The following is a 24,177-nucleotide window of genomic DNA, read 5'->3' on the forward strand; positions in this document are numbered from 1 at the left end:
AAAATATTTTCAAAAATAATTATATTTTTATGTATTTATTTATCTATTCTATTTATTATTTCCACTGAAAATTGTTATTTCTTTTAAATATTTTTATAATGTTAATCGACCAAATTTATAGTTTTCTATTAATTATTATTTCAACTAGTTTTATTGAAGTCATGGTGCAAAAATTTACATATTTATATATATTTGCTATTTTGGTGCTTCTAATTATTTTAAATAAATTACTTTCTGCATAACATGGGCATCTATGATATAGGTGTAGATATGAAAAAGTTGAGTGGATAAGTTTATAACCGTTTTTTGAGGGATTTTCCTTTTGAGTGAAGTGTGAGCGCGAGTGGAACATTTACCCACATCGGTAAGACCGATTACATCATCGTCACCACGATAATACTTATTATCTCATGCTTGAGCTGCGCTTTCTTTATATTGTTCTCTCACCTGTCACGGAGAATAACCTCATGCTTATTACATACTTTAGTGCAGGAGTCGAAAACCTTTTGTCGCTCGCGTGCCGAAATTGGGGGGTGCGAGTCATTGGCGGGCCTCCCATATTTTTAGAAAGTTGAAAACCGAACGGATGATACGTTTTATAAAAAAAATCAAGCAGTGATACATCTATCGAATCGAATATTGATTTATTTCCTCATTGCATCTCAAAAAAGTCCCTTTGAATATTTTCGGCGCCATTGAACCCCTTGGACTTAGCATCAACTTTACTGCGTTTAGTTGCCATTAATTAAACGAGTTCAATAAACGAGTAATTGTGAATTTTAATATAATTTAGGGTACACGTGTCTCACAATAAATTCTGTTGCGTAACATTCTGTTTGTCAAAACAGCTGTTTTGCTACTATAAGTGAAGTGTCGCGGGCCGGGTTATATTACTCCGCGGGCCGGATCCGGCGTAGGGCCGTAGGTTGCCGACCCCTGCTTTATTGAATGTCCATATGATATAAGATGTAAACTTAGATGGTAGTAAATATTTTGTATGATATGGTTGTAATGATACGTGATATATTTTAGGTAATAAGTAAATGTGAGTGCTAATATAAAACTTAAACGTTTTTGCTTTTAGACTGTCGCATTATGTTGCATCTGTCTTATCAGCGTATCTTCATTTGATCCTGAGTAAGTGTTGAGTAATTTCACAGTCATCTTGACGTGTTCTAGGTAACGTAATTTGCAATAAATTCTCCAGAGGTCCTTTAAATGTGCGTTTCATTGTCGCACCTTATTAGATTATTATTTTTTTAATTTTAAATTTTAAACAGATTCTCATTGATTTGTATCATAATATTACAGCATCTGAAGTAATTTTTCATAAATGGTATTTGTTAGATTGCTGTTTTTATTGTAGTATGTTTTTATGTGACTCCTGTTTTAAATAACAGGTTGTACGTATACGACGAATCTTACATGCTAATGTCTTTCGTGTTTATGTTCTATCCGCTAGGGAGTACACGAGAGGCAATTTATAATTGTTGATAAAATGACATTACATTTTCTCACCGTTCTCTGGCCCTCTATTTGATAACTTTCAAATTGGAACGTCTTGGTCCCCTAATTGTTTTAAATGAATTTGGTGGGTGTATTCATTCACTTTTGAATTTGATGCAATGTAATTTTGAATTTTAAAGTGAGATTGAGATAAATTCACGTAACAAGCAGTAAAAATAGACAGAAAATGATTCAAATCTACAATAACAAAAGCTATTTAATAGACCAAAGTAAAATGAGCCGTCAATTAATGGTATGACGTAAAATTAGATTTTTTTTTATAAAACCGGCGTTTGTAGTGTATATGTTAATAATATAATATCTCGGTATTAATGTGATAACAAAAATTTGTTCGTAGTTTTCCAAATGCATTTGAGTGGCTTTGTGAAACTTGGCGTCACATCAATTCAAGATATTTAAATTGTCCAGCGCAATACTCATAAAGGAGAGCAAAAAGATAAAATAATTGACATCCAACATTTCCAACACTCTACAGGGGGGTTTTCGACGGAGTTCCGCAGTTACATTTCAGGATTACCGCAAGTTTACATCTCGAAGTATAATTTTTCACGGGTATAGCAAATGTTATTAAACTTGTATCATTGTGTTTTGACAGTTTCACATTATTTGAGATTGATTGTATAAATGTGTAATATATATTTATATTTTATACAAATTTATATAGCCCTGCAGCCTTACAAGAAGTATACTGTAGATAGGTGTGTAAAATAACGTATTGCAAACTATTGTATTGGGGTTCCCCAAACCTCCAGAATATTCCGTCGAAGTTTCACTCCACCGAAAAGGTTAAAAATGACCCGTCTATTGAGTACATTCAACATCGTTTCCCAAACTTATTTTTTTCCGGAACACCTACGCTTTTATCTCGCCTCGCGGAACACCAAAACATAAGAAGGTAATATTGATAATGAAAGAATTGTGTAATGAATTTACCTTGTGCCTCAACTTGCACAACTGGCATATCGCGACATCTTTTGAGGTTTTCAGTTTTAATCAAACAATTCATTGAAAAGGGTGCTCTCCAAAAAATTTAGCCTATATGGTAAAATTAAAAAGTTTACTTCAACCTTAGCAATTGAAAAACTAGGCCGATAGTTAACGATATTCAAAGGTTTACAAAAATGTCATGCTTTGCATACTGGCACGAGACCTGTCTACCTGCTTAGATAGCAAGGCCTGTCTGCCTTATGTCGCCAGTTGAAAGACAATTTTACGACCCAGATGCGTCGAAGTACGGCCAAGATCGCCATAGCGGTCAATTTAGTTGCAATTTCGATTACTGTTCCGCGGAACACTCCAAAGTAGCTCTCAGAACAGTAGTGTTCCAAGGAACACAATTTGAGAAACGCTGGACTACAGCTTTTCACAATGAGACTTATTCTCAGCACAATAAAGCACCAGAATCGAGTATTAATTAATGTAAATCATTTATTGCAGACGAGGACTGGTCATGAATAAGCGAAATCATTGACACTGATTTTGAAAAATGAACTTTAAGAACAGAATATCCGTTAAATGGCGTGTCCTATGTTTTTATTCATAAATACAATATTGTCCAATGCTTTATTTTAATCCTAAATACTCCACGTGATCTGACGTTGGTACAAGTCTTAATTTTATTTTTCACAGGTCAACAAGTTTGTCAGTGGTAAAGTACGTTCCATATTCAAATATTTCGTCATATACAATAGCAAATTAGAAATGATGTTATTTTCAAATTCGGAAATAATTAAATTGTATTTTTCTACTTCGTCCGATAACGTTAGATTTCATCAGAAGCGGTGTATTTGGATTCTTACTTAGATTTTGGAATGTTGTGGCTATCGTGAAAGGGCTTTACCCTATCAGTAACTCTGTAATGTTTGCGAAAACCAATCAAATGGCCTTCATCAATAATATCCGCAAACATATATAATCATATAAAAATTTCATGATATATTTGTGATCCGTAACTAATAAACCTTACAGATTTTGAAATATGATATTGTACTTTAGCACAGCGAAGAAGAAAATGAACTTTGTGTATCTCACTTGGCGGTAAGAATGGTTACATCATCGTCACCGCAGAAACATTTTACTATCTCACGATTGAGTTACGCTCTCGTTCTCTCGTTTGTCACGGGGAATCACCTTTACGGTAAAGCCGTATTTATTTATTCGTCAAATTATCGCTGCTTCAAAATCAATATATCTATTCTACATTGCTAACCAAATAGTGCGATTGGACTGAAAACCCCACTTTAGATTATGTATTATCCGCTAAACTAAATATATGAACGACAAGACAGAATGTTCATCAAAGCAGTTAAACGAGATATTGTACGTAGAAAGGTATCAGACTACAAGTTTATAATATCGAGATTACTACTCATATTTTTGAAGAAAAAAAGTTTATCAAACCGCTATGGCAAGCTTGGAGCTTTACATCAAGGTAATCTAAGGAAATAATATAAGACCATAAGAAACATGAATTACGTGCATTATAGTAATTGACGGTTTCATACGGGAATGATCGTATTCTAAAGAATTACTTTTTGTAAACTTACCTATATTTGTGACCGATATTCATCCGTAGGCTCAATATGACGACGGAACAATAAGCTTATAACAGACTTTAGTAAATGGCCAGATGATATATTATGTAAATTTTCGTATAATATGGTTCTATTGATAGATGATATATTTTTGTGTCCCATCATATTTTTAAGTAATGAGTATATGTAGGTTTAAATATAAAAGTCTAACGAGGTTTTTGTTTTTTTAGATTGTTGCATTATGCTCCGTCTGTCTTATCAGCGTATCTTCATTTGACCCTGAGTAAGTGTTTAGTTATGTTCGCCAATTTTTCGTAATATATTTATCGGCGTTTTAAGATAGATTGAATTATTAAACTAATATCTAGTATTAATGTATTAATTAAATGTCATACATTGCATAATTTAGGGTAAAATTAATTCTGACTAGTGCGGTGCTAAAGAATTTAAAAAAAATTATTTATTTTGTTAAAAAATAACATTCATACAGAATTTTGGAATGGTATATATGTCTATTTATTCGTATAAATAATACTCTTCATTAAAATCGTACGGTTCTTTAACAAATATTATCTTTTTCCTATAGCTCAGAGTTTATAAGAACTCACAACTGCAAAGTCAATAAAACAGAAACAGTAGATGATGGATTTGCTTCTTATTACTTGCATGAGTGAGTACCGAATACATATTTCAACTTTCTAAGACAGTGTAAAAATGAGTCTGAATTTCCTACGTGCTTTGATTTATTTATCTGTTTTATTACAAAGCTAGTGATATTCTTATTCCGGCTGAGTAATACCACTCGGCATTAATATAATTTTAGCTAGACACAGATTCCACATGTTTGTCGCAAAGAGCAATACTTTTTTATATTTTGCTTGGAGAATAAACTAGCTAATTTATACTTCCCTCCCTTTATAAAACCTTGCAAAATTTTACGATTCATTCATCTACGATATCCGTATTTTCAGGGTTAATTGTATAAACTTAGAGCCAAGTTCTTTCCCAAGCGCCATATGTTCATCCACAAGATGTCGCGAACCTATAAATGGAAAACCCTTGTCTGGCAAAAGATACGAACCAAAAGAAGTATTGTTTAAACTACACTTTGACAGTCGTCTAAATGGCAAATTCACAAAATCACTAACAGTTGCATGCAGGTATGTTTTTTATTTCATATTTTATTGCAATATTTAAATTACCCAATATACTAAAAATGCTAACTAGCATAAGAAATTGGTGTAATATTTAACCTCTCAATAAAACAAAAGTTGGGCAGCTATATATTGATAAACACAAGATTGAAAAGTAAACTATAATATGTTTTTCAACAAAGATCATTCTGAAAATGATTTTGTTTTGTTTTTTCTATTTTCAGTCAACTATCAAAAGTTAATTTAGATTTCAAAAGAGTATCTTATATTAAAGGTGTATGATTCCTCTTCGCCTTATTAATTAGAAATAGATCATACAATACTTCTTATGGCATCATAAATAATGAAATTTCAAACAATAAAAGTGAACCAACATTTAATATTTTACTTTAGATGTGTCAAAGTCGAAAAATTGACTAAACGGCGAAAAGGAGGACGGGGCCGAAAGGGAGGAAAAGGCAAAGACAAGAAATCTCGTCGAGGAAAAAAAGCGAGAAAAGCTCACACAGACTCATAGTGCTTCATTGCCGAACTATTCAGACGTGATTGAAATTGAAAATGTTTTGTTATCTATTATTTATATATTATTTATCTATTTTTTCATGATTTCGTTTAAGGTAAAAATATTTAAAGCTGACTTTTGTTTTCACTATATTCATACATATATATGAAATGCAATATTTTTTTGGGGAATCCAAGTTTGCTTCAGTGTTAAATCGTATAAAATATTTTCAAAAGTAATTATATTTATTATATTTTCATGTATTTATTTATCAATTCTATTTATTATTTCCACTGAAAATTGTTCCTTCTTTTAAATATTTTTATAATTTTAATCGACCAAATTTATAGTTTTCTATTAGCTATTATTTCAACTGGTTTTATCGAAGTCATGGTGCTAAACTTTACATAATTTAATATATTTGTTATATTTGTGCTTCTAATAATTTTAAATGAATTACTTTCTGCATAACATGGGCATCTATGATATAGTTGTAGATATGAAAAAGTTGAGTGGATAAGTTAATAACCGTTTTTTGAGGGATTTTGCTTATGAGTGAAGTGTGAGTGCGAGTGGAATATTTACCTACGGCGGTAAGAACGATTACATTATCGTCACCACGATAATACTTATTATCTCATGCTTGAGCTGCGCTCTCGTTATATTGTTCTCTCACCTGTCACGGAGAATAACCTCATGCTTATTACAGACTTTAGTGCAGGAGTCGGAAACCTTTTGTCGCTCGCGTGCCAAAATTAAGGGGTGCGAGTCATTGACGGGCCGCACATATTTTTAGAAAGTTGAAAACCGAACGGATGATACGTTTTATAATAAAAATGAAGCAGTGATACATCTCTCGAATAGAATATTGATTTATTTTCTCAATGCATCTCAAAAAATTGCATAGCATCTCAAAAAATTTCATTTGAATATTTTCGGCGCCATTGTACCCTTTGTATTTAGCATCACCTCTTCTGCGTTTAGTTGCCATTAATTAAACGAGTTCAATAAACGAGGAATTATGAATTTTAATATAATTCAGGGTACACGTGTCTCACAATAAATTCTGTTACGTATCATTCTGTTGGTCAAAACAGCTGTTGTGCTACTATAATTCAGTGAAGTGAATGAATTAATATTTTATAAATGGAATTCGTTAGATTGCTGATTTATTGTAGTATGTTTTTATGTGACTCCTGTTTTAAACAAAAGGTTGTACGTATACGACGAATCTTACATGCTAATGTCTTTCGTGTTTATGTTCTATCCGCTAGGGGGTACACGAGAGGCAATTTATAATTGTTGATAAAATGACATTACATTTTCTCACCGTTCTCTGGCCCTCTATTTGATAACTTTCAAATTGGAACGTCTATGTACCATTAATGGTTTTAAATGAATATGGTGGGTGTATTCATTCACTTTTGAATTTGATGCAATGTATTTTTGAATTTTAAAGTGAGATTGAGATAAATTCACGTTATAAGCAGTAAAAATAGACAGAAAATGGTTCAAATCCACGATAACAAAAGCTACTTTAAAATTTTTTATAGACCAAAGTAAAATGAGCCGTCAATTAATGGTATGACGTAAAATTAGATTTTTTTTTCATAAAACCGGCGTTTGTAGTGTATATGTGTATAATATATATAATATCTCCGTATTAATGTGATAACAAAAATTTGTTCGTAGTTTTCCAAATGCATTTGAGTGGCTTCGTGATACTTGGCGTCACATCAATTCAAGATATTTAAATTGTCCAGCGCAATACTCATAAATGAGAGAAAAAAGATGAATAATTGGCTTCCAACATTTCCCACACTCTACAGGGGGGGTTTTCGACGACGGAGTTCCGCAGTTACATTTCAGGATTAAGTTTACATTATTAAGTATAATTTTTCACGGGTATAGCAAATGTTATTAAACTTGTATCATTGTGTTTTGACAGTTTCACATTATTAGAGAATGATTGTATAAATGTGTAATATATATTTATTTATATTTTATACAAATTTATATAGCCCTGCAGCCTTACAAGTATACTGTAGATAGGTGTGTAAAATAACGTATTGTAAACTATTGTATTGGGGTTCCCCAAACCTCCAGAATATTCCATAGAAGTTCCACTCCGTCTAAAAGGTTGAAAATGACCCGTTTATTGATTACATTCAACATCGTTTCCCAAACCTATTTTCCCGGAACACCTACGCTTTTATCTCGCCACGCGGAACACCAAAAAATAAGAAGGTAATATTGATAATGAAAGAATTGTGTAATGGATTTACCTTGTGCTCAACTTGCACAACTGGCTTATCGCGACATCTTTTGAGGTTTTCAGCTTTATTCAAACAATTCATTGAAAAGGGTGCTCTCCAAAAATTTAGTCTATTGTAAAATAAAAAAGTTTACTTCAACCTTACCAATTGAAAAACTAGGCCGATAGTTAACGATATTCAACGGTTCACAAAAATACCATGCTTTGCATACTGGCACGAGACCTGTTTACCTGCTTAGATAGCAAGGCCTGTCTGCCTTTATTCGCCAGTTGAAAGACAAATTTACGACCCAGAGGCGTCGAAGTACGACCAAGATCGCCATGGCGGCCAATTTAATTGCAATTTCGATTACTGTTCCGCGGAACACTCCAAAGTAGCTCGCAAAACAGTAGTGTTCCGGGGAACACATTTTGAGAAACGCTGGACTACAGCTTTCCACAATGAGACTTATTCTCAGCACAATAAAACACCAGGATCGAGTATTTATTAATGTAAATCATTTTTTTGCATACGGGGGACTGGTCATGAATAAGCGAAATCATTGACACTGGTTTTGAAAAATGAACTTTAAGAACAGAATATTCGTTAATTGGCGTGGATTATGTTTTTATTCATAAATACAATATTGTCCAATGCTTTATTTTAATCCTAAATACTCCACGTGATCTGACGTTGGTACAAGTTTTTTCACAGGTCAACAAGTTTGTCAGTGGTAAAGTACGTTCCATATTCAAATATTTCGTCATATACAATAGCAAATTAGAAATGATGTTATTTTCAAATTTGGAAATAGTTGTCGCTTAATAACGTTCGATTTCATCAGAGTCGGTCTATTTGGTTTCTCACTTAGATTTTGGAATGTTGTGGCTATCGTAAAAGGGCTTTACCCCATCGGTAACTTTTCATATTTCGAAATATTTCGTGGGCGTGACTGTATTGTTTGCGAAGACCAATCAAATGGTAGTTATCAAGAATATTCCCAGCTATGTAGAATCATATAATCATTTTTGACATTCATTGCATGATATATTTGTGATCTGTACCCAATAAAGCTTACCGATTTTAAAATATTAGTTGAACTGTAGCACAGCGGTAAAGAAAGTAAACTTTGTGTATCTCACGTGGGATATTAGCGCGGAATACTTACCGACATCGTTAAAAATGGTTACATCATCGTCACCACAAAAACACTTATTATCTCACGCTTGAGTTACGCTGTCGTTATATCGTTCTCTCGTCTGTCGTGGGGAATAACCTTCACGGAAAAGCCGTATTTGTTCGTCAAATTATCGCCGCTTTAAATCGATAACTATACTATACTGCTAACCAAAAAGTGAGATTCGGCTGAAACCCCCTATTTAGATTATGTATTATCCGCTAAACTAGATATATAAACGACAAGACAGAATGTTCATCAAAGCAGTTAAACGAGATATCGTACATAGAAAGGTATCAGACTACGAGTTTATAATATCGAGAATTCTACTCACTATTTATAACATAGAAAAGCATATTCAACCGCAATGTCAAGCTTAAAGCTTTACGTCAAGGTAAGCCGTAGAAATAATATCATACCATAAGAAACATGAATTATGTGCATTAGTGATTGACGGTTTTATATGGGACTGATCGTATTCTAATAAAATAACTGTTCGTAAATGTACATGTAGCCTATTTGTGACCGATATTGATCTGTAGGCTGAATATGACGACGGAGTAGTATGATTATAACAGGCTCTAGTACATGTCCAGATGATATAATATGTAATTTTTTAAGAGAAGATGGTACTAAATATTTTGTAAAATATGGTTGTATTGATAATGATATATATTCATGTGCCATCATATTTTTGAATAATAAGTACATGTGAGTGCTAATATAAAATTTTAACGTGGGTTTTATTTTTAGATTGCTGCATTATGCTCCATCTATCTTATCAGCGTATCTTCATTTGACCCTGAGTAAGTGTTTAGTTATGTTCACTAATTTTTCGTATTATCGGCGTTTTAAAATAGATTAAATAAATATCCAGTATTAAAGTATTAATGAAACGGCATATTTTGTAGATATTGGCAAATAATTCAAATGCTCTTCAACAATATCGTATGGCTTATTAACAAATTCTATTTTTTTATAGTTCAGAGTTTATAAGAGCTCACAGTTGCGAAGTTGTCGAATCAGAAAAAGTAGATGATGGATTTGCTTCCTATTACGTGCATGGGTGAGTACCCAGTGCATATTTCAAATTTACAAGAGGGGGTTAAAATGAGCCTGAATTTTCCTCGTGTTTGATTTATGTATCTGGTTTATTATAAAGCTAGTGATTCCTTATTCCGGTTGAGTAACAACACTCGGCATATTAATATACTTTTAGATGGACACAGTGTCAACAGGTTTGTCACAAAGGGCAATACATATTTAGTTTTTGCTTCAAAAAAAGGACAGCCCTTATGCAAATAAATGTATTCCTCCCTACCATTAAAAAACTCAATATAATTTTACAATTTATTCATTTACGGTATTCGTATTTTCAGGATTGAATGTAAAAACTTATCGCCAAGTTTCTTCCGCAACGCAACATGTTCATCCACAAGATGTCGCGAACCTATAAAAGGAAAACATTTGTCTGACAAAAGATACGAACCAGAAGAAGTATTGTATATTCAAAACTTTGACAGTCGACTCAGTGGAAAACTTTCACAATCACTAACAGTTGCATGCAGGTATGTTCCCTTTTTATATCATATTTTTAAATCACTAAAATACCAAAAGTATTAACTAAAATCAGACGATTGATGTAATATTCAACGTCTCAATAAAAGTTGAGCAACTATATATCGACAAACACAATATTGAAAAGTAAACCATAATATTTGTTCAACAAAGATCATTCCGAATAAGACTTTGTTAATTTTATTTTTTCCAGTCAACTATTAAAAATTGATTAAACATTTGAAGGTATGCTAAATAAAACATGCATGATAATTCCTCCTTGAGTGCTTAACTTACACATAGAGAATACAATACCATTTGTAGTATTATATGCAATGAAATTTCAAACTAGAAAAGTAATCCGGAATTTAATTTTTTTTATCTTCAGATGTGTCAAAGTCGAAAAATTGACTAGACGGCGAAAAGGAAGAAAGGGCCGAAAACGAGGAAAAGGCAAAGACAAGAAATCTCGTCGAGGAAAAAAAGAAAGAAAAGCTCACAGAGAATAATAATGCTCTATTGCCAAATTGTTCAGACGATGTTGAATTTGAAATTGTTTAGTTACTTATTATCTGTTAATATATTTTTGTATTATTTATCTATTTTTTCATGCCTAATTCAAAAGTTAAAATTATTTGAAACTGACATTTTGTTTCTATTGTATTCATACATATATATATGGAATACAATATTATTTTGCGGAATCCAAGTTTGCGTCAGTGTTGAATCATATAAAATATTTAAAAAACTTATTTATTATATTTTCGTATATTTATTATTTATCTATTTATTATTTCCACTGACAATTGTTCACGTTTTTAAATATTTTTATATTGTTGAGCGACCAAAATTTTATTGGCTATTATTTCAACTAATTTTATTGAATTCATGGTACAAAAATTTATATGTTCGGAATATTTGCTATTTTGGTGCTGCCACTCATTTTGAATAAATTATTTTTTGCATAACAAAAGATCGGCTTTATCAAAGTGAACTATGATATAGGCTCAGATAAGAAGGCCGAGTTTATAAACATGTCTTTGAGGGCTTTGGTTTTTGAGTGAATCAATTGTTTTGTTTAAATGCATTGATTCTAAAACATGATACATTATAATATTGTATGCAAGTATGTATTCTCACAGAAACTATACAGACCTAAGGGAGAGAGAGAGAGAGCCGAAGTAAATTGTGTATAAAACTTAATCCAAATTTAATATTTATACAGTCTTGTTATAACAAATTTACGTTATATTCACTTAAATTAATCGTAAAATTTCATCTAATATATAAATAAAAATAAAGTATTACATATTTATAAATCGTTTAAATGCTTCAAACAAAGCTCAAATATAAATGACGAAATGCCGTCAAATTTAATTATGACTATTTAATTGATTGGCTGTTTTGATCAGGTTTTGCTTCAAGTAATTCAATGTCGTCATTTCAATTCTTGTCATTGGGTTGCGATTGCAGATTAAAATGAAGTTAAATTACAATTCTAAAAATATATAGAGACAAGTAAAATTACAGGTGGTTCGTATTGAGTATTAGAATGGCGACCCCTACTTAGATGTTGATTTGAAAATATTGTCTAAATATCAATAAATTTTACCTTGTAGTTGGATTAACCCCAACGTTTAAAGTCGATGATTCTTGCCTAATTTTCCCAGGTCAGAATTGCGCTCGAGGCTGTGCATTTACATTATTTGGCAATCGATAGTTTTAGAAGGTATTTAAATAAATTAGCACCAATTTTAAGCAAATGAGTACAAAATCATTATTATGTAGGCATTTGGAGTTTTGTTAATTCAAAAAATATATTAGGAAAAAAAAAGTATTTTAGTTTCAGCAAATAAATTTCTTCAAAAGTAAACGTATATTTGCGCAAAATTTAGGCAAGTATACTTACTATTTTAAGAGTATTATTTCTGATACTAATTCCATCGCATTACTCTAAAAATAGAACCTAATGCCTGCGCATAGGGATATTAAGAATATTATTTCAAGACCTTAGTATATAACAATGTCATACCAATAACTGAACTTTGTCTATATCATTTTGCACATAATCTGGTTTTATTTTTTACATTCGAATTCCATCAAATATATATACTATATACGCACTGTTTAGTTATTTAAAACGCAGTATTCTTCTTGACGTCATATACCAAAAAATAGTTAATTTGAAAAACATTGTCGTGAGATAATCTTTTATTTGCGCGAGGAATTACTACGACAACAAATTTGTCACGTATTGGAAATGTACTAGTACAGAAGTGTAAACTTTTGTGAAATACCGGTCTGTATATACCTATCAATTTGAAATAGTTTATAGAAACATCTATGTTTAGATACTTTTATAAATTGTTGACTAATAATTTTACCCTGGCGGAACAATACCTAGGGTATTGTAATAAAAAACCTTTCAAATATTACTTGGGCATTGTAATATGGAAGCACCAGTGTGACAATAAAATGGAATTTACGTCTACATCTTTGAAAACATATGCTATAGCTAATTAATCAAATCGTCTTTATGGTGATCATGGACCTGAGAGACAATATGTTTCACAAATTCGTGCACAATTTCTAACGGTAATGTTCTATTCCTAGAAGAATAACGAAAGGCGGAAATTGGCTGGCATGCACAGACAGTCTTGATTACGTATTCGGCATATTCTCTGAAATTGAAATGTGTGCAGTTAATAATAATATATTATATTGGTATGATATCAATGAGTGCGTCAAGATCGTTACGTGAAAAATCGTGACAGTGAAATTCGAGAGAATATTACTCCTATTACGTAAATATTCTCTCGTTCTTACACACGTGTTAAAGGAAAGCCCCAATATTGTCGACTGCTGTGACTGCAACATTCGAAATAAAATAGCGCCCTAAAATAGACCGGAAAAGAATCAGAGTTCCAGTATTAAAGCCAGATTTTTTTTTAAAAATATTCCTAGATACGAAAAAAAAGGAAAGTAATTTCGCAATGTATCGATCAAAGCTTTATAAAGCTCGCATGTCGGTCGAATTATCATTAAAATCATTAAACAGATGAAACTAACAAAACAAGAAAAAGCGAGAAGAAATAATTTATGAATTCCTGCACTAATAACATGGTAATGGATTTTTTTTTTAAATCGGCATACAGTATGTGATTAAAGTTATATTAATGTTGTATATTTTTGTTCTCACAGACAACTTCTGCGACTTTATTGGCTTTTCTTACTATGTTTGCATGGAGTACGACAATGGCCCTTTCAGGGTAAGTAGATCGAATTTGTGTGGTTATTTCGTAACGTGGGTGAAGCATTATAAATGCATATTTAGTTTAGTCGGCTCACAAGTCAAGCTCGTTATGTATCCAAGGTACAATCTGTATTGTTTGTTACCCGGACGTGTATTATCAAGTCGCCCGTAATTTCTCTGCGCTATATATTAGCACTATATCATCTAACTAAATCATACCATCATATTTAAACCTAATTCAAATTTGATAGAATTTTTTTTTGAAAAAATACAATTGCTGTATGAATATAATTCAAAAGTATTACCTAACGTTCTATAATATTTCAATTCCAGGGCGGAATTTTCAAAAAATCATCGTTGTCAAGAATTTCTGGATGTTGAACTAAATGATAGATATGCACCGCATACCATGAGATGGTAAGAAATAACTGAGATTGATTTGTGCCTGCTCTTGATAGAAATATTATATTAAAAATTATTAATTCATCGAACATTTTTCCGCAGTTTGTATAATTTGAAGTTGATTGTTGAGGTAAAATATCAATTTTATCTCAACTCCAACATATCATCATTCATGGGAAAAATAATAATGTGCTTATACCGTATATACACTAACATGATCCTTGTGATTTTGTAAAGGTTCGAATGTACGAACATGGTTCCCTCAACATACTCAAATACGACTTGTCCACTAAGATGTAGAGATCCTGAAACAAATCAGTTTCTACCTCTTTCAAGTTTCCGACAGCTGCCTGTATTTGCATGTGAAAGTTTTGAGGTCAGGAGAAATGGAAAAATTTTCAAAGAATCTGTTGCAATTGTAAAAGGGTGCAGGTGAATTAGTTTTTACTCAACATTTTTTTGGTTGAAGTATTTTAACATTGTAAAAAGTAAATAGGGATTTCTTAAAAAACAAGTCCACTACATTTCAATTAACACTACAGGATAAGCTATCAATTTTAATTTATTATTTTTTCATTTTATCTAGTTGTGTGGAAGCTGCAACTGCAACTAGTAATACATATAGCGTCATGTGTTGATAACAAAGAAATGATATTACAACGAACACATGCAACGTAGCTCTGGATAACTATGACGAACGCACAAATATTTTCCATTTTTATGTTAAAGATTTTTATTTAAAAATTTATATTTTTATATTAATATTTCATTTATTTATTTATCATTATGCAATTTTATTCACATTATATTTATTTTTTATTGACGAATACTGCATACACGATGGGTTGCAATATTTCTACGGGAAAATTGTGCAATATATGCAATAGTATTCGAAAATTGCTAATTTATTTACAAAGAAATGTACTCTTTTAGTCTATACAAGTATTTTATTTATTTAATCAATCTTTTGCACTCAAAAATATTTTAAAAATGTTATATTTTTTAGTATCTTCATAATAAAAAGTTTTATTAATATTTATTTAACAGTTTACTTCCATTGTAATAAACATTTATATATTGAGCAGAAATATCATTTGTATTGTAATTAACTGCAGTGAAATCAGGAGGATTTATCGTAAAAAATAAACTGAGGGCACGTGTTAGAACTTATACTATTAATATCTTATTCACTAGTGCTACTATATATTAAACATAATAGCTTGTGAAATAGAACAACTGCATCCGCAAGCAGAAAGTTCCATAATCGAATATCGGTTAGAATGGTTTAAATAACAAGATATTAGTGCTCAAATATACGGTCACGTAGGCCACAACAAAGTAGTACGGGTATCAATTCGGTACTCATAGTCTTCAAGACTTCGACTGACCACCAGAACGCGAAAACCTCCACACGCTGTGTAATTTTTAATTTTTATGACGGGATCACACATGCATTAAATACCGTATACCACACAGGCCGCAGGTATTTTTGAAACAAATAAAAGTAATAGCCTTCTAGCGACAACGAAAATACATTAGTTGGTACAGTCGTTCTGAAGTAGATCGTTTTGAAACCTTTACAAAGATCTCAAATTGCGTGTTCCTCGTCATTACTTTGCAAATCACGAAAGAAGCGTCTAATGACATCATTTATTATTACTTTAACAAGAAACTCTTCTCCTCCTATTTATTCTAATGCATTTGAAGAACATATGTTTATTTGAAAGTGTATATGTATATATATTATTTTTTTCCTTATTTATGTACTTACATATTCATAACATATAAATATATATATATATATCCAATTGGCATAATCAAAGACAGTCAAAGATATGTTTAATCGTAGGAAAAAAATCAAGTGTCATTTGCTTAATCATTGATTCTTTATTACGATCTGGTGCATACTACCGAATCTTGTTTGCCAAATATCATCATGCTTTAAAAGAATTTTTCCACACTTCTTAATAACTCCCATAACGCGATAGGACATGCTTCTTCTCTTTTGTTATAATTCAGAACGTTTCATTACTAACTAAAAGTGATCAATTTCACCCGACAATGAACAGGGAGGCATAGACACGGCCATTTAGTATGTATATGATCACAAAACAAAATGTTTATTCCATATCACAGATAGTATAGGAGGATATAATATCTATTCGCATTGTCAAGAAAGCAAATTATGAACTTTAGATACAATAATAAACAACGGATGATTGTTGACGATATGATTCGCCTCTAGTGAAATCGTTTGTATTCCCCAAAGCGCAATTATTTCAACTAAATATGCTTGTTGCATCACCACGAATTTTAAATGCCACTATTGCTTTCAGGGAGTAATTAGACGACATTGGTTTCGAATGCAATCAACACGTAAATGTTATTCACGTTCTACGTGACGAATAAGATACTGAGATGACATACGTCAAGTTTTCAGCAGTTTTTATCAACGCAGTTTGTTGCAAGATTTGAATGTACCCGAATTACTTACTTTGTTATAAAGACGTTTGTCACGAGGTGTTCTAAATTGAATGAAAGGTATCCAATTCAGATTGTTTTCCTGTATTAAAATATTATAAAATGGAATATAATGAAAAGTTCAAAAAATAACGATCTACATTCTACACAAACATCGTTTCAATTTAATTCATTTTAAATATGCGTCAACATGAACATGCATTCTAAAAATATTGAAAATAACAAAGATGATAGCTAAATGGATATTTTTTTTATAAATTGTTGTTGAAAATCACGTTGTGAATTAACTTGGATGGCGTTTTGTGATGGCATATTTCTCGTTTTTCATGCTGCTGTCATACAGAGAGTTCAGAAGAATTTCAGATCAAATTGCATGCGCAATCCCAGGAGTGTCATTCGTAATGCTTTGTAGAAACCTGCAGTACCAATCGAAGTTGCGATTACGTAATTTGGAAAGTACCTTCCAAGATATTATACGTAGGGAATATTGGTTTTCCTGTATCAAAACAATATTTTTCCAAATTAACTTATACTCCGGTAAAAACTTGGATATTACTAAAGGTAAATATGGGAAAAAGTTTCTGTATAAATAACACTCGCGCGCTAATGAGAAATGTAAGAAATCTGACCAGTGTGTTGAAGAAAAGGAGAATTTACTTTGGAGAAAAGACAAAGAAACATGAAGATCTCATTTATTAGCACAGCCGTAAGTTTTATAATTTTTGTTAGATCTCAAATATATTTGTTCTAATATACGCATTGTGTTGTTTAAAACTTTCCGATTTCTTTTTTTCACAGACAAAAATCTTTACAATGATTATTACTATGATACACTTTTTTGGACACAACACATTAGCATTCGATCCTGAGTAAGTTGTAATTGTATTATCTACTTTCTTGTGATTTATATCAAATTAAACAGGTATTACTTTGATGTACAAAACTGTTATTACGTGTTTTTAACTTTTTTCAAATATATTGATTTTAGCTCTGAATTTTCAAAACTGTACGATTGCAAGCATTTGGAAACGTTGGATATTGAATATAACAATGGATTTGCTCCCTACACCCTGCAATGGTAAGTAAAACAAAATAAATTACAAATGTTGTTTTTTAGAAGTAACACTACAAGTGCAGCAATCAAAATACGAAAAATGAAAAATTCAACTCAGAATATAATATATAAGAAATAAAGTTGCGCAAATGCTCTACCTGTAATCTTTAATGCTAATATTTTCAGGATTGATTGTGGACGCAATATCTCTCCTTCAATGTATTCCAACACAACATGTTCTACAAGATGTCAAAGATCCTTCTACTAATCAGTTTTTATCCGAAATATATCAACAGCAACCGATTCTTGTTTGTGAAACTTTTCAAATCCGAAAAAGAGGACAAATTTCAAAAATTAGAATTAAACTGGCCAAGGGCTGCAAGTAAAACATTTTATTTTTTGCTTATTTTTCTTATGTGATTCTATCTAAAAGCTGGCAATGGGACTGGTAATAAAACTAAAATATATAAAATTAGAATATAAATATGTCCTAACCCTAACCTGGTACACATACCGCTGGAGTACCATATTTTTAACATTTTAACCCAGTTTTCTCTCTCACTTAGTGTTTTTTTTCTGGTAGGGAAAATCTGATGTTACTGCTAATTATCAGATATGCTTGCTTATAAAACACATTTTAAGCAGTAGGAAAGATATCAAGATAAAATTATTTTAATTAAGTCTAGTTTCTATTTTAATTTCATAAAAATTTAGATGTAGAAAAGTCTAAATCTCTAAATTCTTACACACTATATATCAAGTAGCAATTAATAAATTATTTGAATTTAAAAGAAATCTTTTTCCAGGTGTGTCAGATATTCTGACGAATACAGAGATAATATTGAAATTGACTGCTAAGATATTTTATGGTGAAAAGGAGAATATTATTCAAGGACAGCATTATGAGATTCTAGTTTTATTTTTTACTATTTAAATTTCCCTCGTGTATGCAATGTTAAAACCTTATTTAATATTTATTCGCACATAGCTTCTATTATGCTCTCATTTTATTTATTACACTTTAATTTATCTAGTAGTCACTTATATTTATGAGATTTTCGTAGAAACATTCGTCATTACTAACTTGACGTTGAAAGAAAGTATATTGTGTATAATTGGTTGCAAATTTTATTATAAAATGTTCTAATGTATGAGGTTTTGGATTACATTACATGTGAACCTTGAATACAAAGAAATACTTATTCAAAAATTCAGTAATACAAATGCCAATCATCATGCAAATTTCAGTTGCATATAGAATTTAGGAAAGCGTTAGGACCTTGATGGCTTAACGGTTTTCCCCGTAATATGAAGAATTACGTTGAGCTTTGAAGTGGTATCATAGCTTGTGAATAATATGAAGCTTACAATATTGCAACATGTAGTGAAATATTCCTAATTATAGCCAAGTAAATAGATATTGCCGGACATGTTTTGGTTCTAAAATTGCGGAACTACAATCGCTCACCAGCTTAACATATAAAACTTCCCTGGTTTTATACTAGGTCACAGATATCCATGATTGATATTTATCTAGAAACCATGCGTACGACGTAATTAATCTAATGATGCAACTAAGTTGCGTCTAATGTCCAAAAGGTAAATTTTGCGACTTTGGACTCATGAAATTTTGTTGCAAAATATCCCTAATAAGTTTTCCTTAACTATTTATGTATCGCTTTTGCATTGCTCAATAGAAATTGACGAAAATATTGAGGCTTGTCTTACGCCGTAGATTTAAATTAATAAACAACAATGGGATCTACTTACACGGATAATAACAATACTCATGCGTCGAAACATAAAATGAAGTATATTATACATTAAATAAAATACAGACAAATAATTTCTAAAAATTAGTTCGATAAGCTCAACCCAGTCTTTCAATTTAGAGTAATTTTTATTTTTATTTTCCATTCAAGCTTGTAATCGAAAATCAGCAAATTTGCAACTTTCAATAACTTGAAGTTAAATTTTACATTGAATAAAAGTTCGAATACATTTATCAAATAGATATTCATAAAACATTATACATTAAATATCTTTAGCGCATAATTTGTGCTTGAATATTTACCGCGCAAAAATTAGTATATGATCAGTTTCAGATTTACTAGAATTGATAAATGGACCTAAAATATATAATATCTTCAGCATGGGAGTCTTTTTTGGATTACGAATCTGATTCTTTTTCGTAATATATTGTTATATGATATTCATTTGAAGGCGTTTTATATAACTGTTCATTTTATGTATATACCTTTTCTAACACAATTTTATTCACATAATTAGAAAAGGAATTCTCGAGTTAATTTCCCCAAAATGACATACAAACGAGAGAAATGATACTAAAACGAGAGAATAATGTTACAATATGGAGAAGACCTTACTTGCCCGTTTGTACATGCGTGACACATTTAAAACCAAGTTGAATAATTCAATATCAAACTAAATTGGTTTATGTCACGATTAGGCCTATTTTGGGTTATACTGTTACGAAATCAAAACAAATCTTGTCAAAGGGCTAATTACATTAAACCATGAACTACACGTCAGTCATGTGATAGAATTAGGTTTTGAATGTTGAACCGTGAACATTATTTATTATGATTCACGTTACATTTGTATACATTCGAGACAAACCATGCAATCTCAACATTCTTAAATTTATGATACTAACATAATGGAGATTAGAAAAGCAAAGCCGAAGTTTAGACCTTGAATTCTATTTTCAGACGTTTTGTCATAAACGATAGAGTATGTTACTCTCTGGTTTAGTTATATTCGATTTATTTTGCAGTACTTCATTAATTTCAACAATCATAATAGGGGAAAGGGAATTCCAAATTTTTTCCGAAATTTTTTGTGGGCGAAATATTCTTTAAAATATAATAGCGCAAACACGGAATCGATACCAACAGCATGTGCAAAAATGTTTAAATTTCAGGTAGATTTAAACACCAGCGAGTGGGTTACGCTCTAACGATTTTAAATTTGATAAACCTCACATCGAAGGACAAAAGTTAACAGTCAGTTCAAACTTGAACATTGACTGGGGCTACTGGAGGACAGAGTATTATCAATTGTTACATCATATCTAACACAAATATTCCACTGAACCCACGTACGATTCACGCTGAATGACTTTTGTTTAGCATGTCGGAAAATAACCGCCATCAAAAAAAAAATATCTATAATATACTATAATTGTTCAATTTACCAAAATATATCAGTTTTGGCTAATATTTATATTGGCAATTTCCCGTTTTGGGGTTGGTAATATCCACTTAGATAGGTATAAATTCTAGGAAAGTATCTCCTAAATATCACTCTACGAAAAGACATTAAGACATTGACATCATTGAAAAAGATTGAAAAACAGACATACGCACTGAATTTACAACTTGGATCAAACGTTGGAGTTTTCTTTTAAATTTTACATGATAAAAACTGACCAGGATGGCAAACTTAAAAATCCAGTTAAGGGTAAGTCAAGATAATTCTGAGCCTAAATGTCATATCTCGGGCCCTAAACCTACCTCGAAAGCTTTTAATATATTATTCCTAAAGAATTTCTACTAATCACAGCAAATAGTTCAAAATTTATTCAAATTATACTCGATTTTTTACAGTTATAATACCGAGTACAATGATCAATAAATCGGAGCAATTTTGTCGTGACATAGTCGATAAAATTTAATGCACAGTAATCAAATGTTTATTTTATCGTCTTATTGAGACAGTAGATATCTTCAAATGTTCAAGTCGGTAAATGGAAATATAAACCTATTTTTTTATATTTAGATTTCTACTATTTTCACCATTTGCGTCTTGAGCATATCAGCATTTGACCCCGAGTAAGAGTCTAAATATTATCTAAACTTAATTTCTAAACGTGAGGATTTCATAATTATAAATCAAAAATACTTTTATTGTTGAACTTCCAAATCGTAATTCCTCAAATAGATATGAATAGAATTAGAAATACTATATATTTAATTTATAAATCCATTTTTCTATTACTTTTTCACACAAACTTAATCTACTGTCACATTTTACGTTAACAGTTCAGAATTTTTAAACACGCACAAATGCAAAGTTGTCGAAACGGAATCAGTGACCAATGGATTTGCAACTTATTACGTAGAAAAGTAAGTGAAATATCTTCTAATACCATTTTATACGTATTTGCAATATCATTGTATATCATAGCCCAAAGTAGCTCAATTACTTAATGCTTTCAGAATTGAATGTAGAAATCTTTCACCATCATTGTTTGTAAACGCGACATGTTCATCTGCAAGATGTCAGGACCCTCAAAACGGCAAACTTCTGTCTGGTAGAGAATACAAACCAGAAAAAGTAGTCTACGTGGAACATTTTGGAAGCCGAAACGTATCGATTACACAAACATTGACAGTTGCATGCAGGTGTTTACTTATATTTATATTGGTAATATTCCATGCTTCTGGAATGGTTTCTCACTAACATCCCGAATAATTTTGAAAATAAAAATAATAATGTTATTTGAAACGACAAAAAGTTAAAACAAAAGGATTAATCCAAATTTTATATTTACTCATTGAAGATGCGTGAAAGTTGATAACTTGCGTAGCCAGGAATTTGTAGGAAGGGGACAAAGAAGGGGATAAGCAATGATAGAAAAGCTCGGCGAGGAAAAAAAAAGAAAAAATACCAATGACTCGTAATTTCACCTAACGTTTTCAACAGAATACCTAATTGAGCAAATGGCCGTGTTTGACGCATAGTTTAAAAACTAGAAAAGTATTCTATTTTATTGTTTTAGCAGTAAATCAATCTTGATTTGTTACTTCATTGAAGTGTATAATAATTGTTGATTTACGGAGGTATCAAGTTTTTGCTTATTATCTATTATATGTGCTGAAATATTTTGAGTTCCGTATTATTTCAAATGTTGCTTATGTTTCATGTTGCTTATACCTTTTATATTATGCAATGTATATTACTCAAATATGGATCGTATTATTTTGAAAACCTATCATGCCGACTTTTATACAAAGCCGCCGCAGAAGACGCGGCGAATAACTCTAACTCAACAATGAAACTTTAAAATTACACGTGTGTGTCACAAAAATCGTCGGGATTCTATAATAGCTCTAACAGTGAGCCGATTGTCAATTGAGTATGTCAATTTGAAATCATCGATGGTTACATTGAGATTAAGAGCAATAAAAGGTCTGTGTTCCGAATCGCTAAGAGCAGAAATTCCGGCCAAAGTAAAATGACCATTACGACACCTGTTTGCGCATGCAGCCATTATTAGCACTTTCGTAATTTCCATGTAAAAACCTGTACACAGTGCCGCCTTATGTAATACGATTGTTATATCGCAAAGACGTAATAGTAATATTAAGATAATTTCACTACATATCGAATCACAAGTTTTGGGTCTGAATAAATTTCAGTCGACTGACCTCTAAGTTAGCGAGGTTTATTTTAGTAAATATATAGTTTTACAATAAATGTGTATAACTACGGATTTTATGAAATTATCCTCTTAAGTAGTCTTCACATTTTTGAATTAGATTGATTTTTAATGTTTTTCACATTTACTTTCCTATGAAGCTCTTATGGAGCGGACAAATGCAGGGTGAAGTTGGTGTCGAGAATTAAGTACTTGTTTCTTATGCTATTTTATATTTTTTCTATTTTATGCCAAATTTCAATGAAGTGGTATTCCCATCGTCGATACAACTTTAGAATACAGCTTTAAAAGGTAGACGGCAGCAGGATGTCGAAAATGTACCAGCATGGCAAGCATTGAGGTCAATCGCGAAGCGGAAAGTCCACACAAATACATTCCCCCGTTGTCGAGAATCATAAGGAAAAAGTGTAATAAAACGAGAGAACCACAAATCAGCTGATGCAACTCGACAAATGTATTGTAGACAAATATCACAATGACGTGTTCCCGATGCTAGTTGAAGTGACCCGCGCACAATAAACTCTAAAGATACTGTTACAAAGCAAATAATTCGAATGTACAAATTCCAAGCGACCTATTTTAAATGTAAACTTACTTGATCTGAAATTGATGTATTGATTTGACCCGCCAGTAATAGATATAAAAATCCCCCCATATGAATGAGTGCGATACCCCAATTTATTTTTTTGTAAATTATATCTTTTTCTATAATGTCTTTATGAAAGAGCATAAACGTTAGGATAATAAAAATCTTTTGCAAAAAATTGTTAAAATATTTCTTTGTAACGCTTCCCCATTATTGACTATATTATTATTG

The 24,177-nt window shown here is 31.3% G+C and overlaps 3 protein-coding genes and 1 long non-coding RNA gene across 4 annotated transcripts; all 4 read left to right on the top strand.

Annotated features, from left to right (window-relative positions):
- The first annotated feature begins 3,931 nt into the window (after window positions 1–3,931).
- LOC144428251 (uncharacterized) lies at window positions 3,932–5,745 on the top strand. The gene is made up of 5 exons (XM_078117210.1): window positions 3,932–3,958; window positions 4,292–4,344; window positions 4,648–4,731; window positions 5,033–5,221; window positions 5,609–5,745. Exons 1-5 carry the CDS (start codon window positions 3,932–3,934, stop codon window positions 5,730–5,732), a joined length of 477 nt encoding a protein of 158 aa, XP_077973336.1. The 3' UTR covers window positions 5,733–5,745.
- Window positions 5,746–9,437: 3,692 nt separating this feature from the next.
- On the top strand, window positions 9,438–11,324 carry LOC120337097 (uncharacterized). The gene is made up of 5 exons (XM_039404817.2): window positions 9,438–9,543; window positions 9,903–9,955; window positions 10,132–10,215; window positions 10,529–10,717; window positions 11,095–11,324. Exons 1-5 carry the CDS (start codon window positions 9,517–9,519, stop codon window positions 11,213–11,215), a joined length of 474 nt encoding a protein of 157 aa, XP_039260751.2. The 5' UTR covers window positions 9,438–9,516; the 3' UTR covers window positions 11,216–11,324.
- A 2,440-nt stretch (window positions 11,325–13,764) lies between these two features.
- On the top strand, window positions 13,765–15,286 carry LOC144428101 (uncharacterized). The gene is made up of 5 exons (XM_078116797.1): window positions 13,765–13,829; window positions 13,908–13,975; window positions 14,293–14,376; window positions 14,599–14,793; window positions 14,948–15,286. Exons 1-5 carry the CDS (start codon window positions 13,806–13,808, stop codon window positions 14,997–14,999), a joined length of 423 nt encoding a protein of 140 aa, XP_077972923.1. The 5' UTR covers window positions 13,765–13,805; the 3' UTR covers window positions 15,000–15,286.
- A 2,205-nt stretch (window positions 15,287–17,491) lies between these two features.
- On the top strand, window positions 17,492–18,250 carry LOC120337102 (uncharacterized). Its single transcript, XR_013478118.1, has 4 exons — window positions 17,492–17,548; window positions 17,641–17,711; window positions 17,831–17,920; window positions 18,083–18,250. It is a non-coding gene; the product is annotated as an uncharacterized LOC120337102 (long non-coding RNA).
- Window positions 18,251–24,177: the final 5,927 nt, after the last annotated feature.

The sequence above is a fragment of the Styela clava genome, chromosome 10 (assembly GCF_964204865.1).
Source record: "Styela clava chromosome 10, kaStyClav1.hap1.2, whole genome shotgun sequence".
Classification (NCBI taxonomy): domain Eukaryota; kingdom Metazoa; phylum Chordata; class Ascidiacea; order Stolidobranchia; family Styelidae; genus Styela; species Styela clava.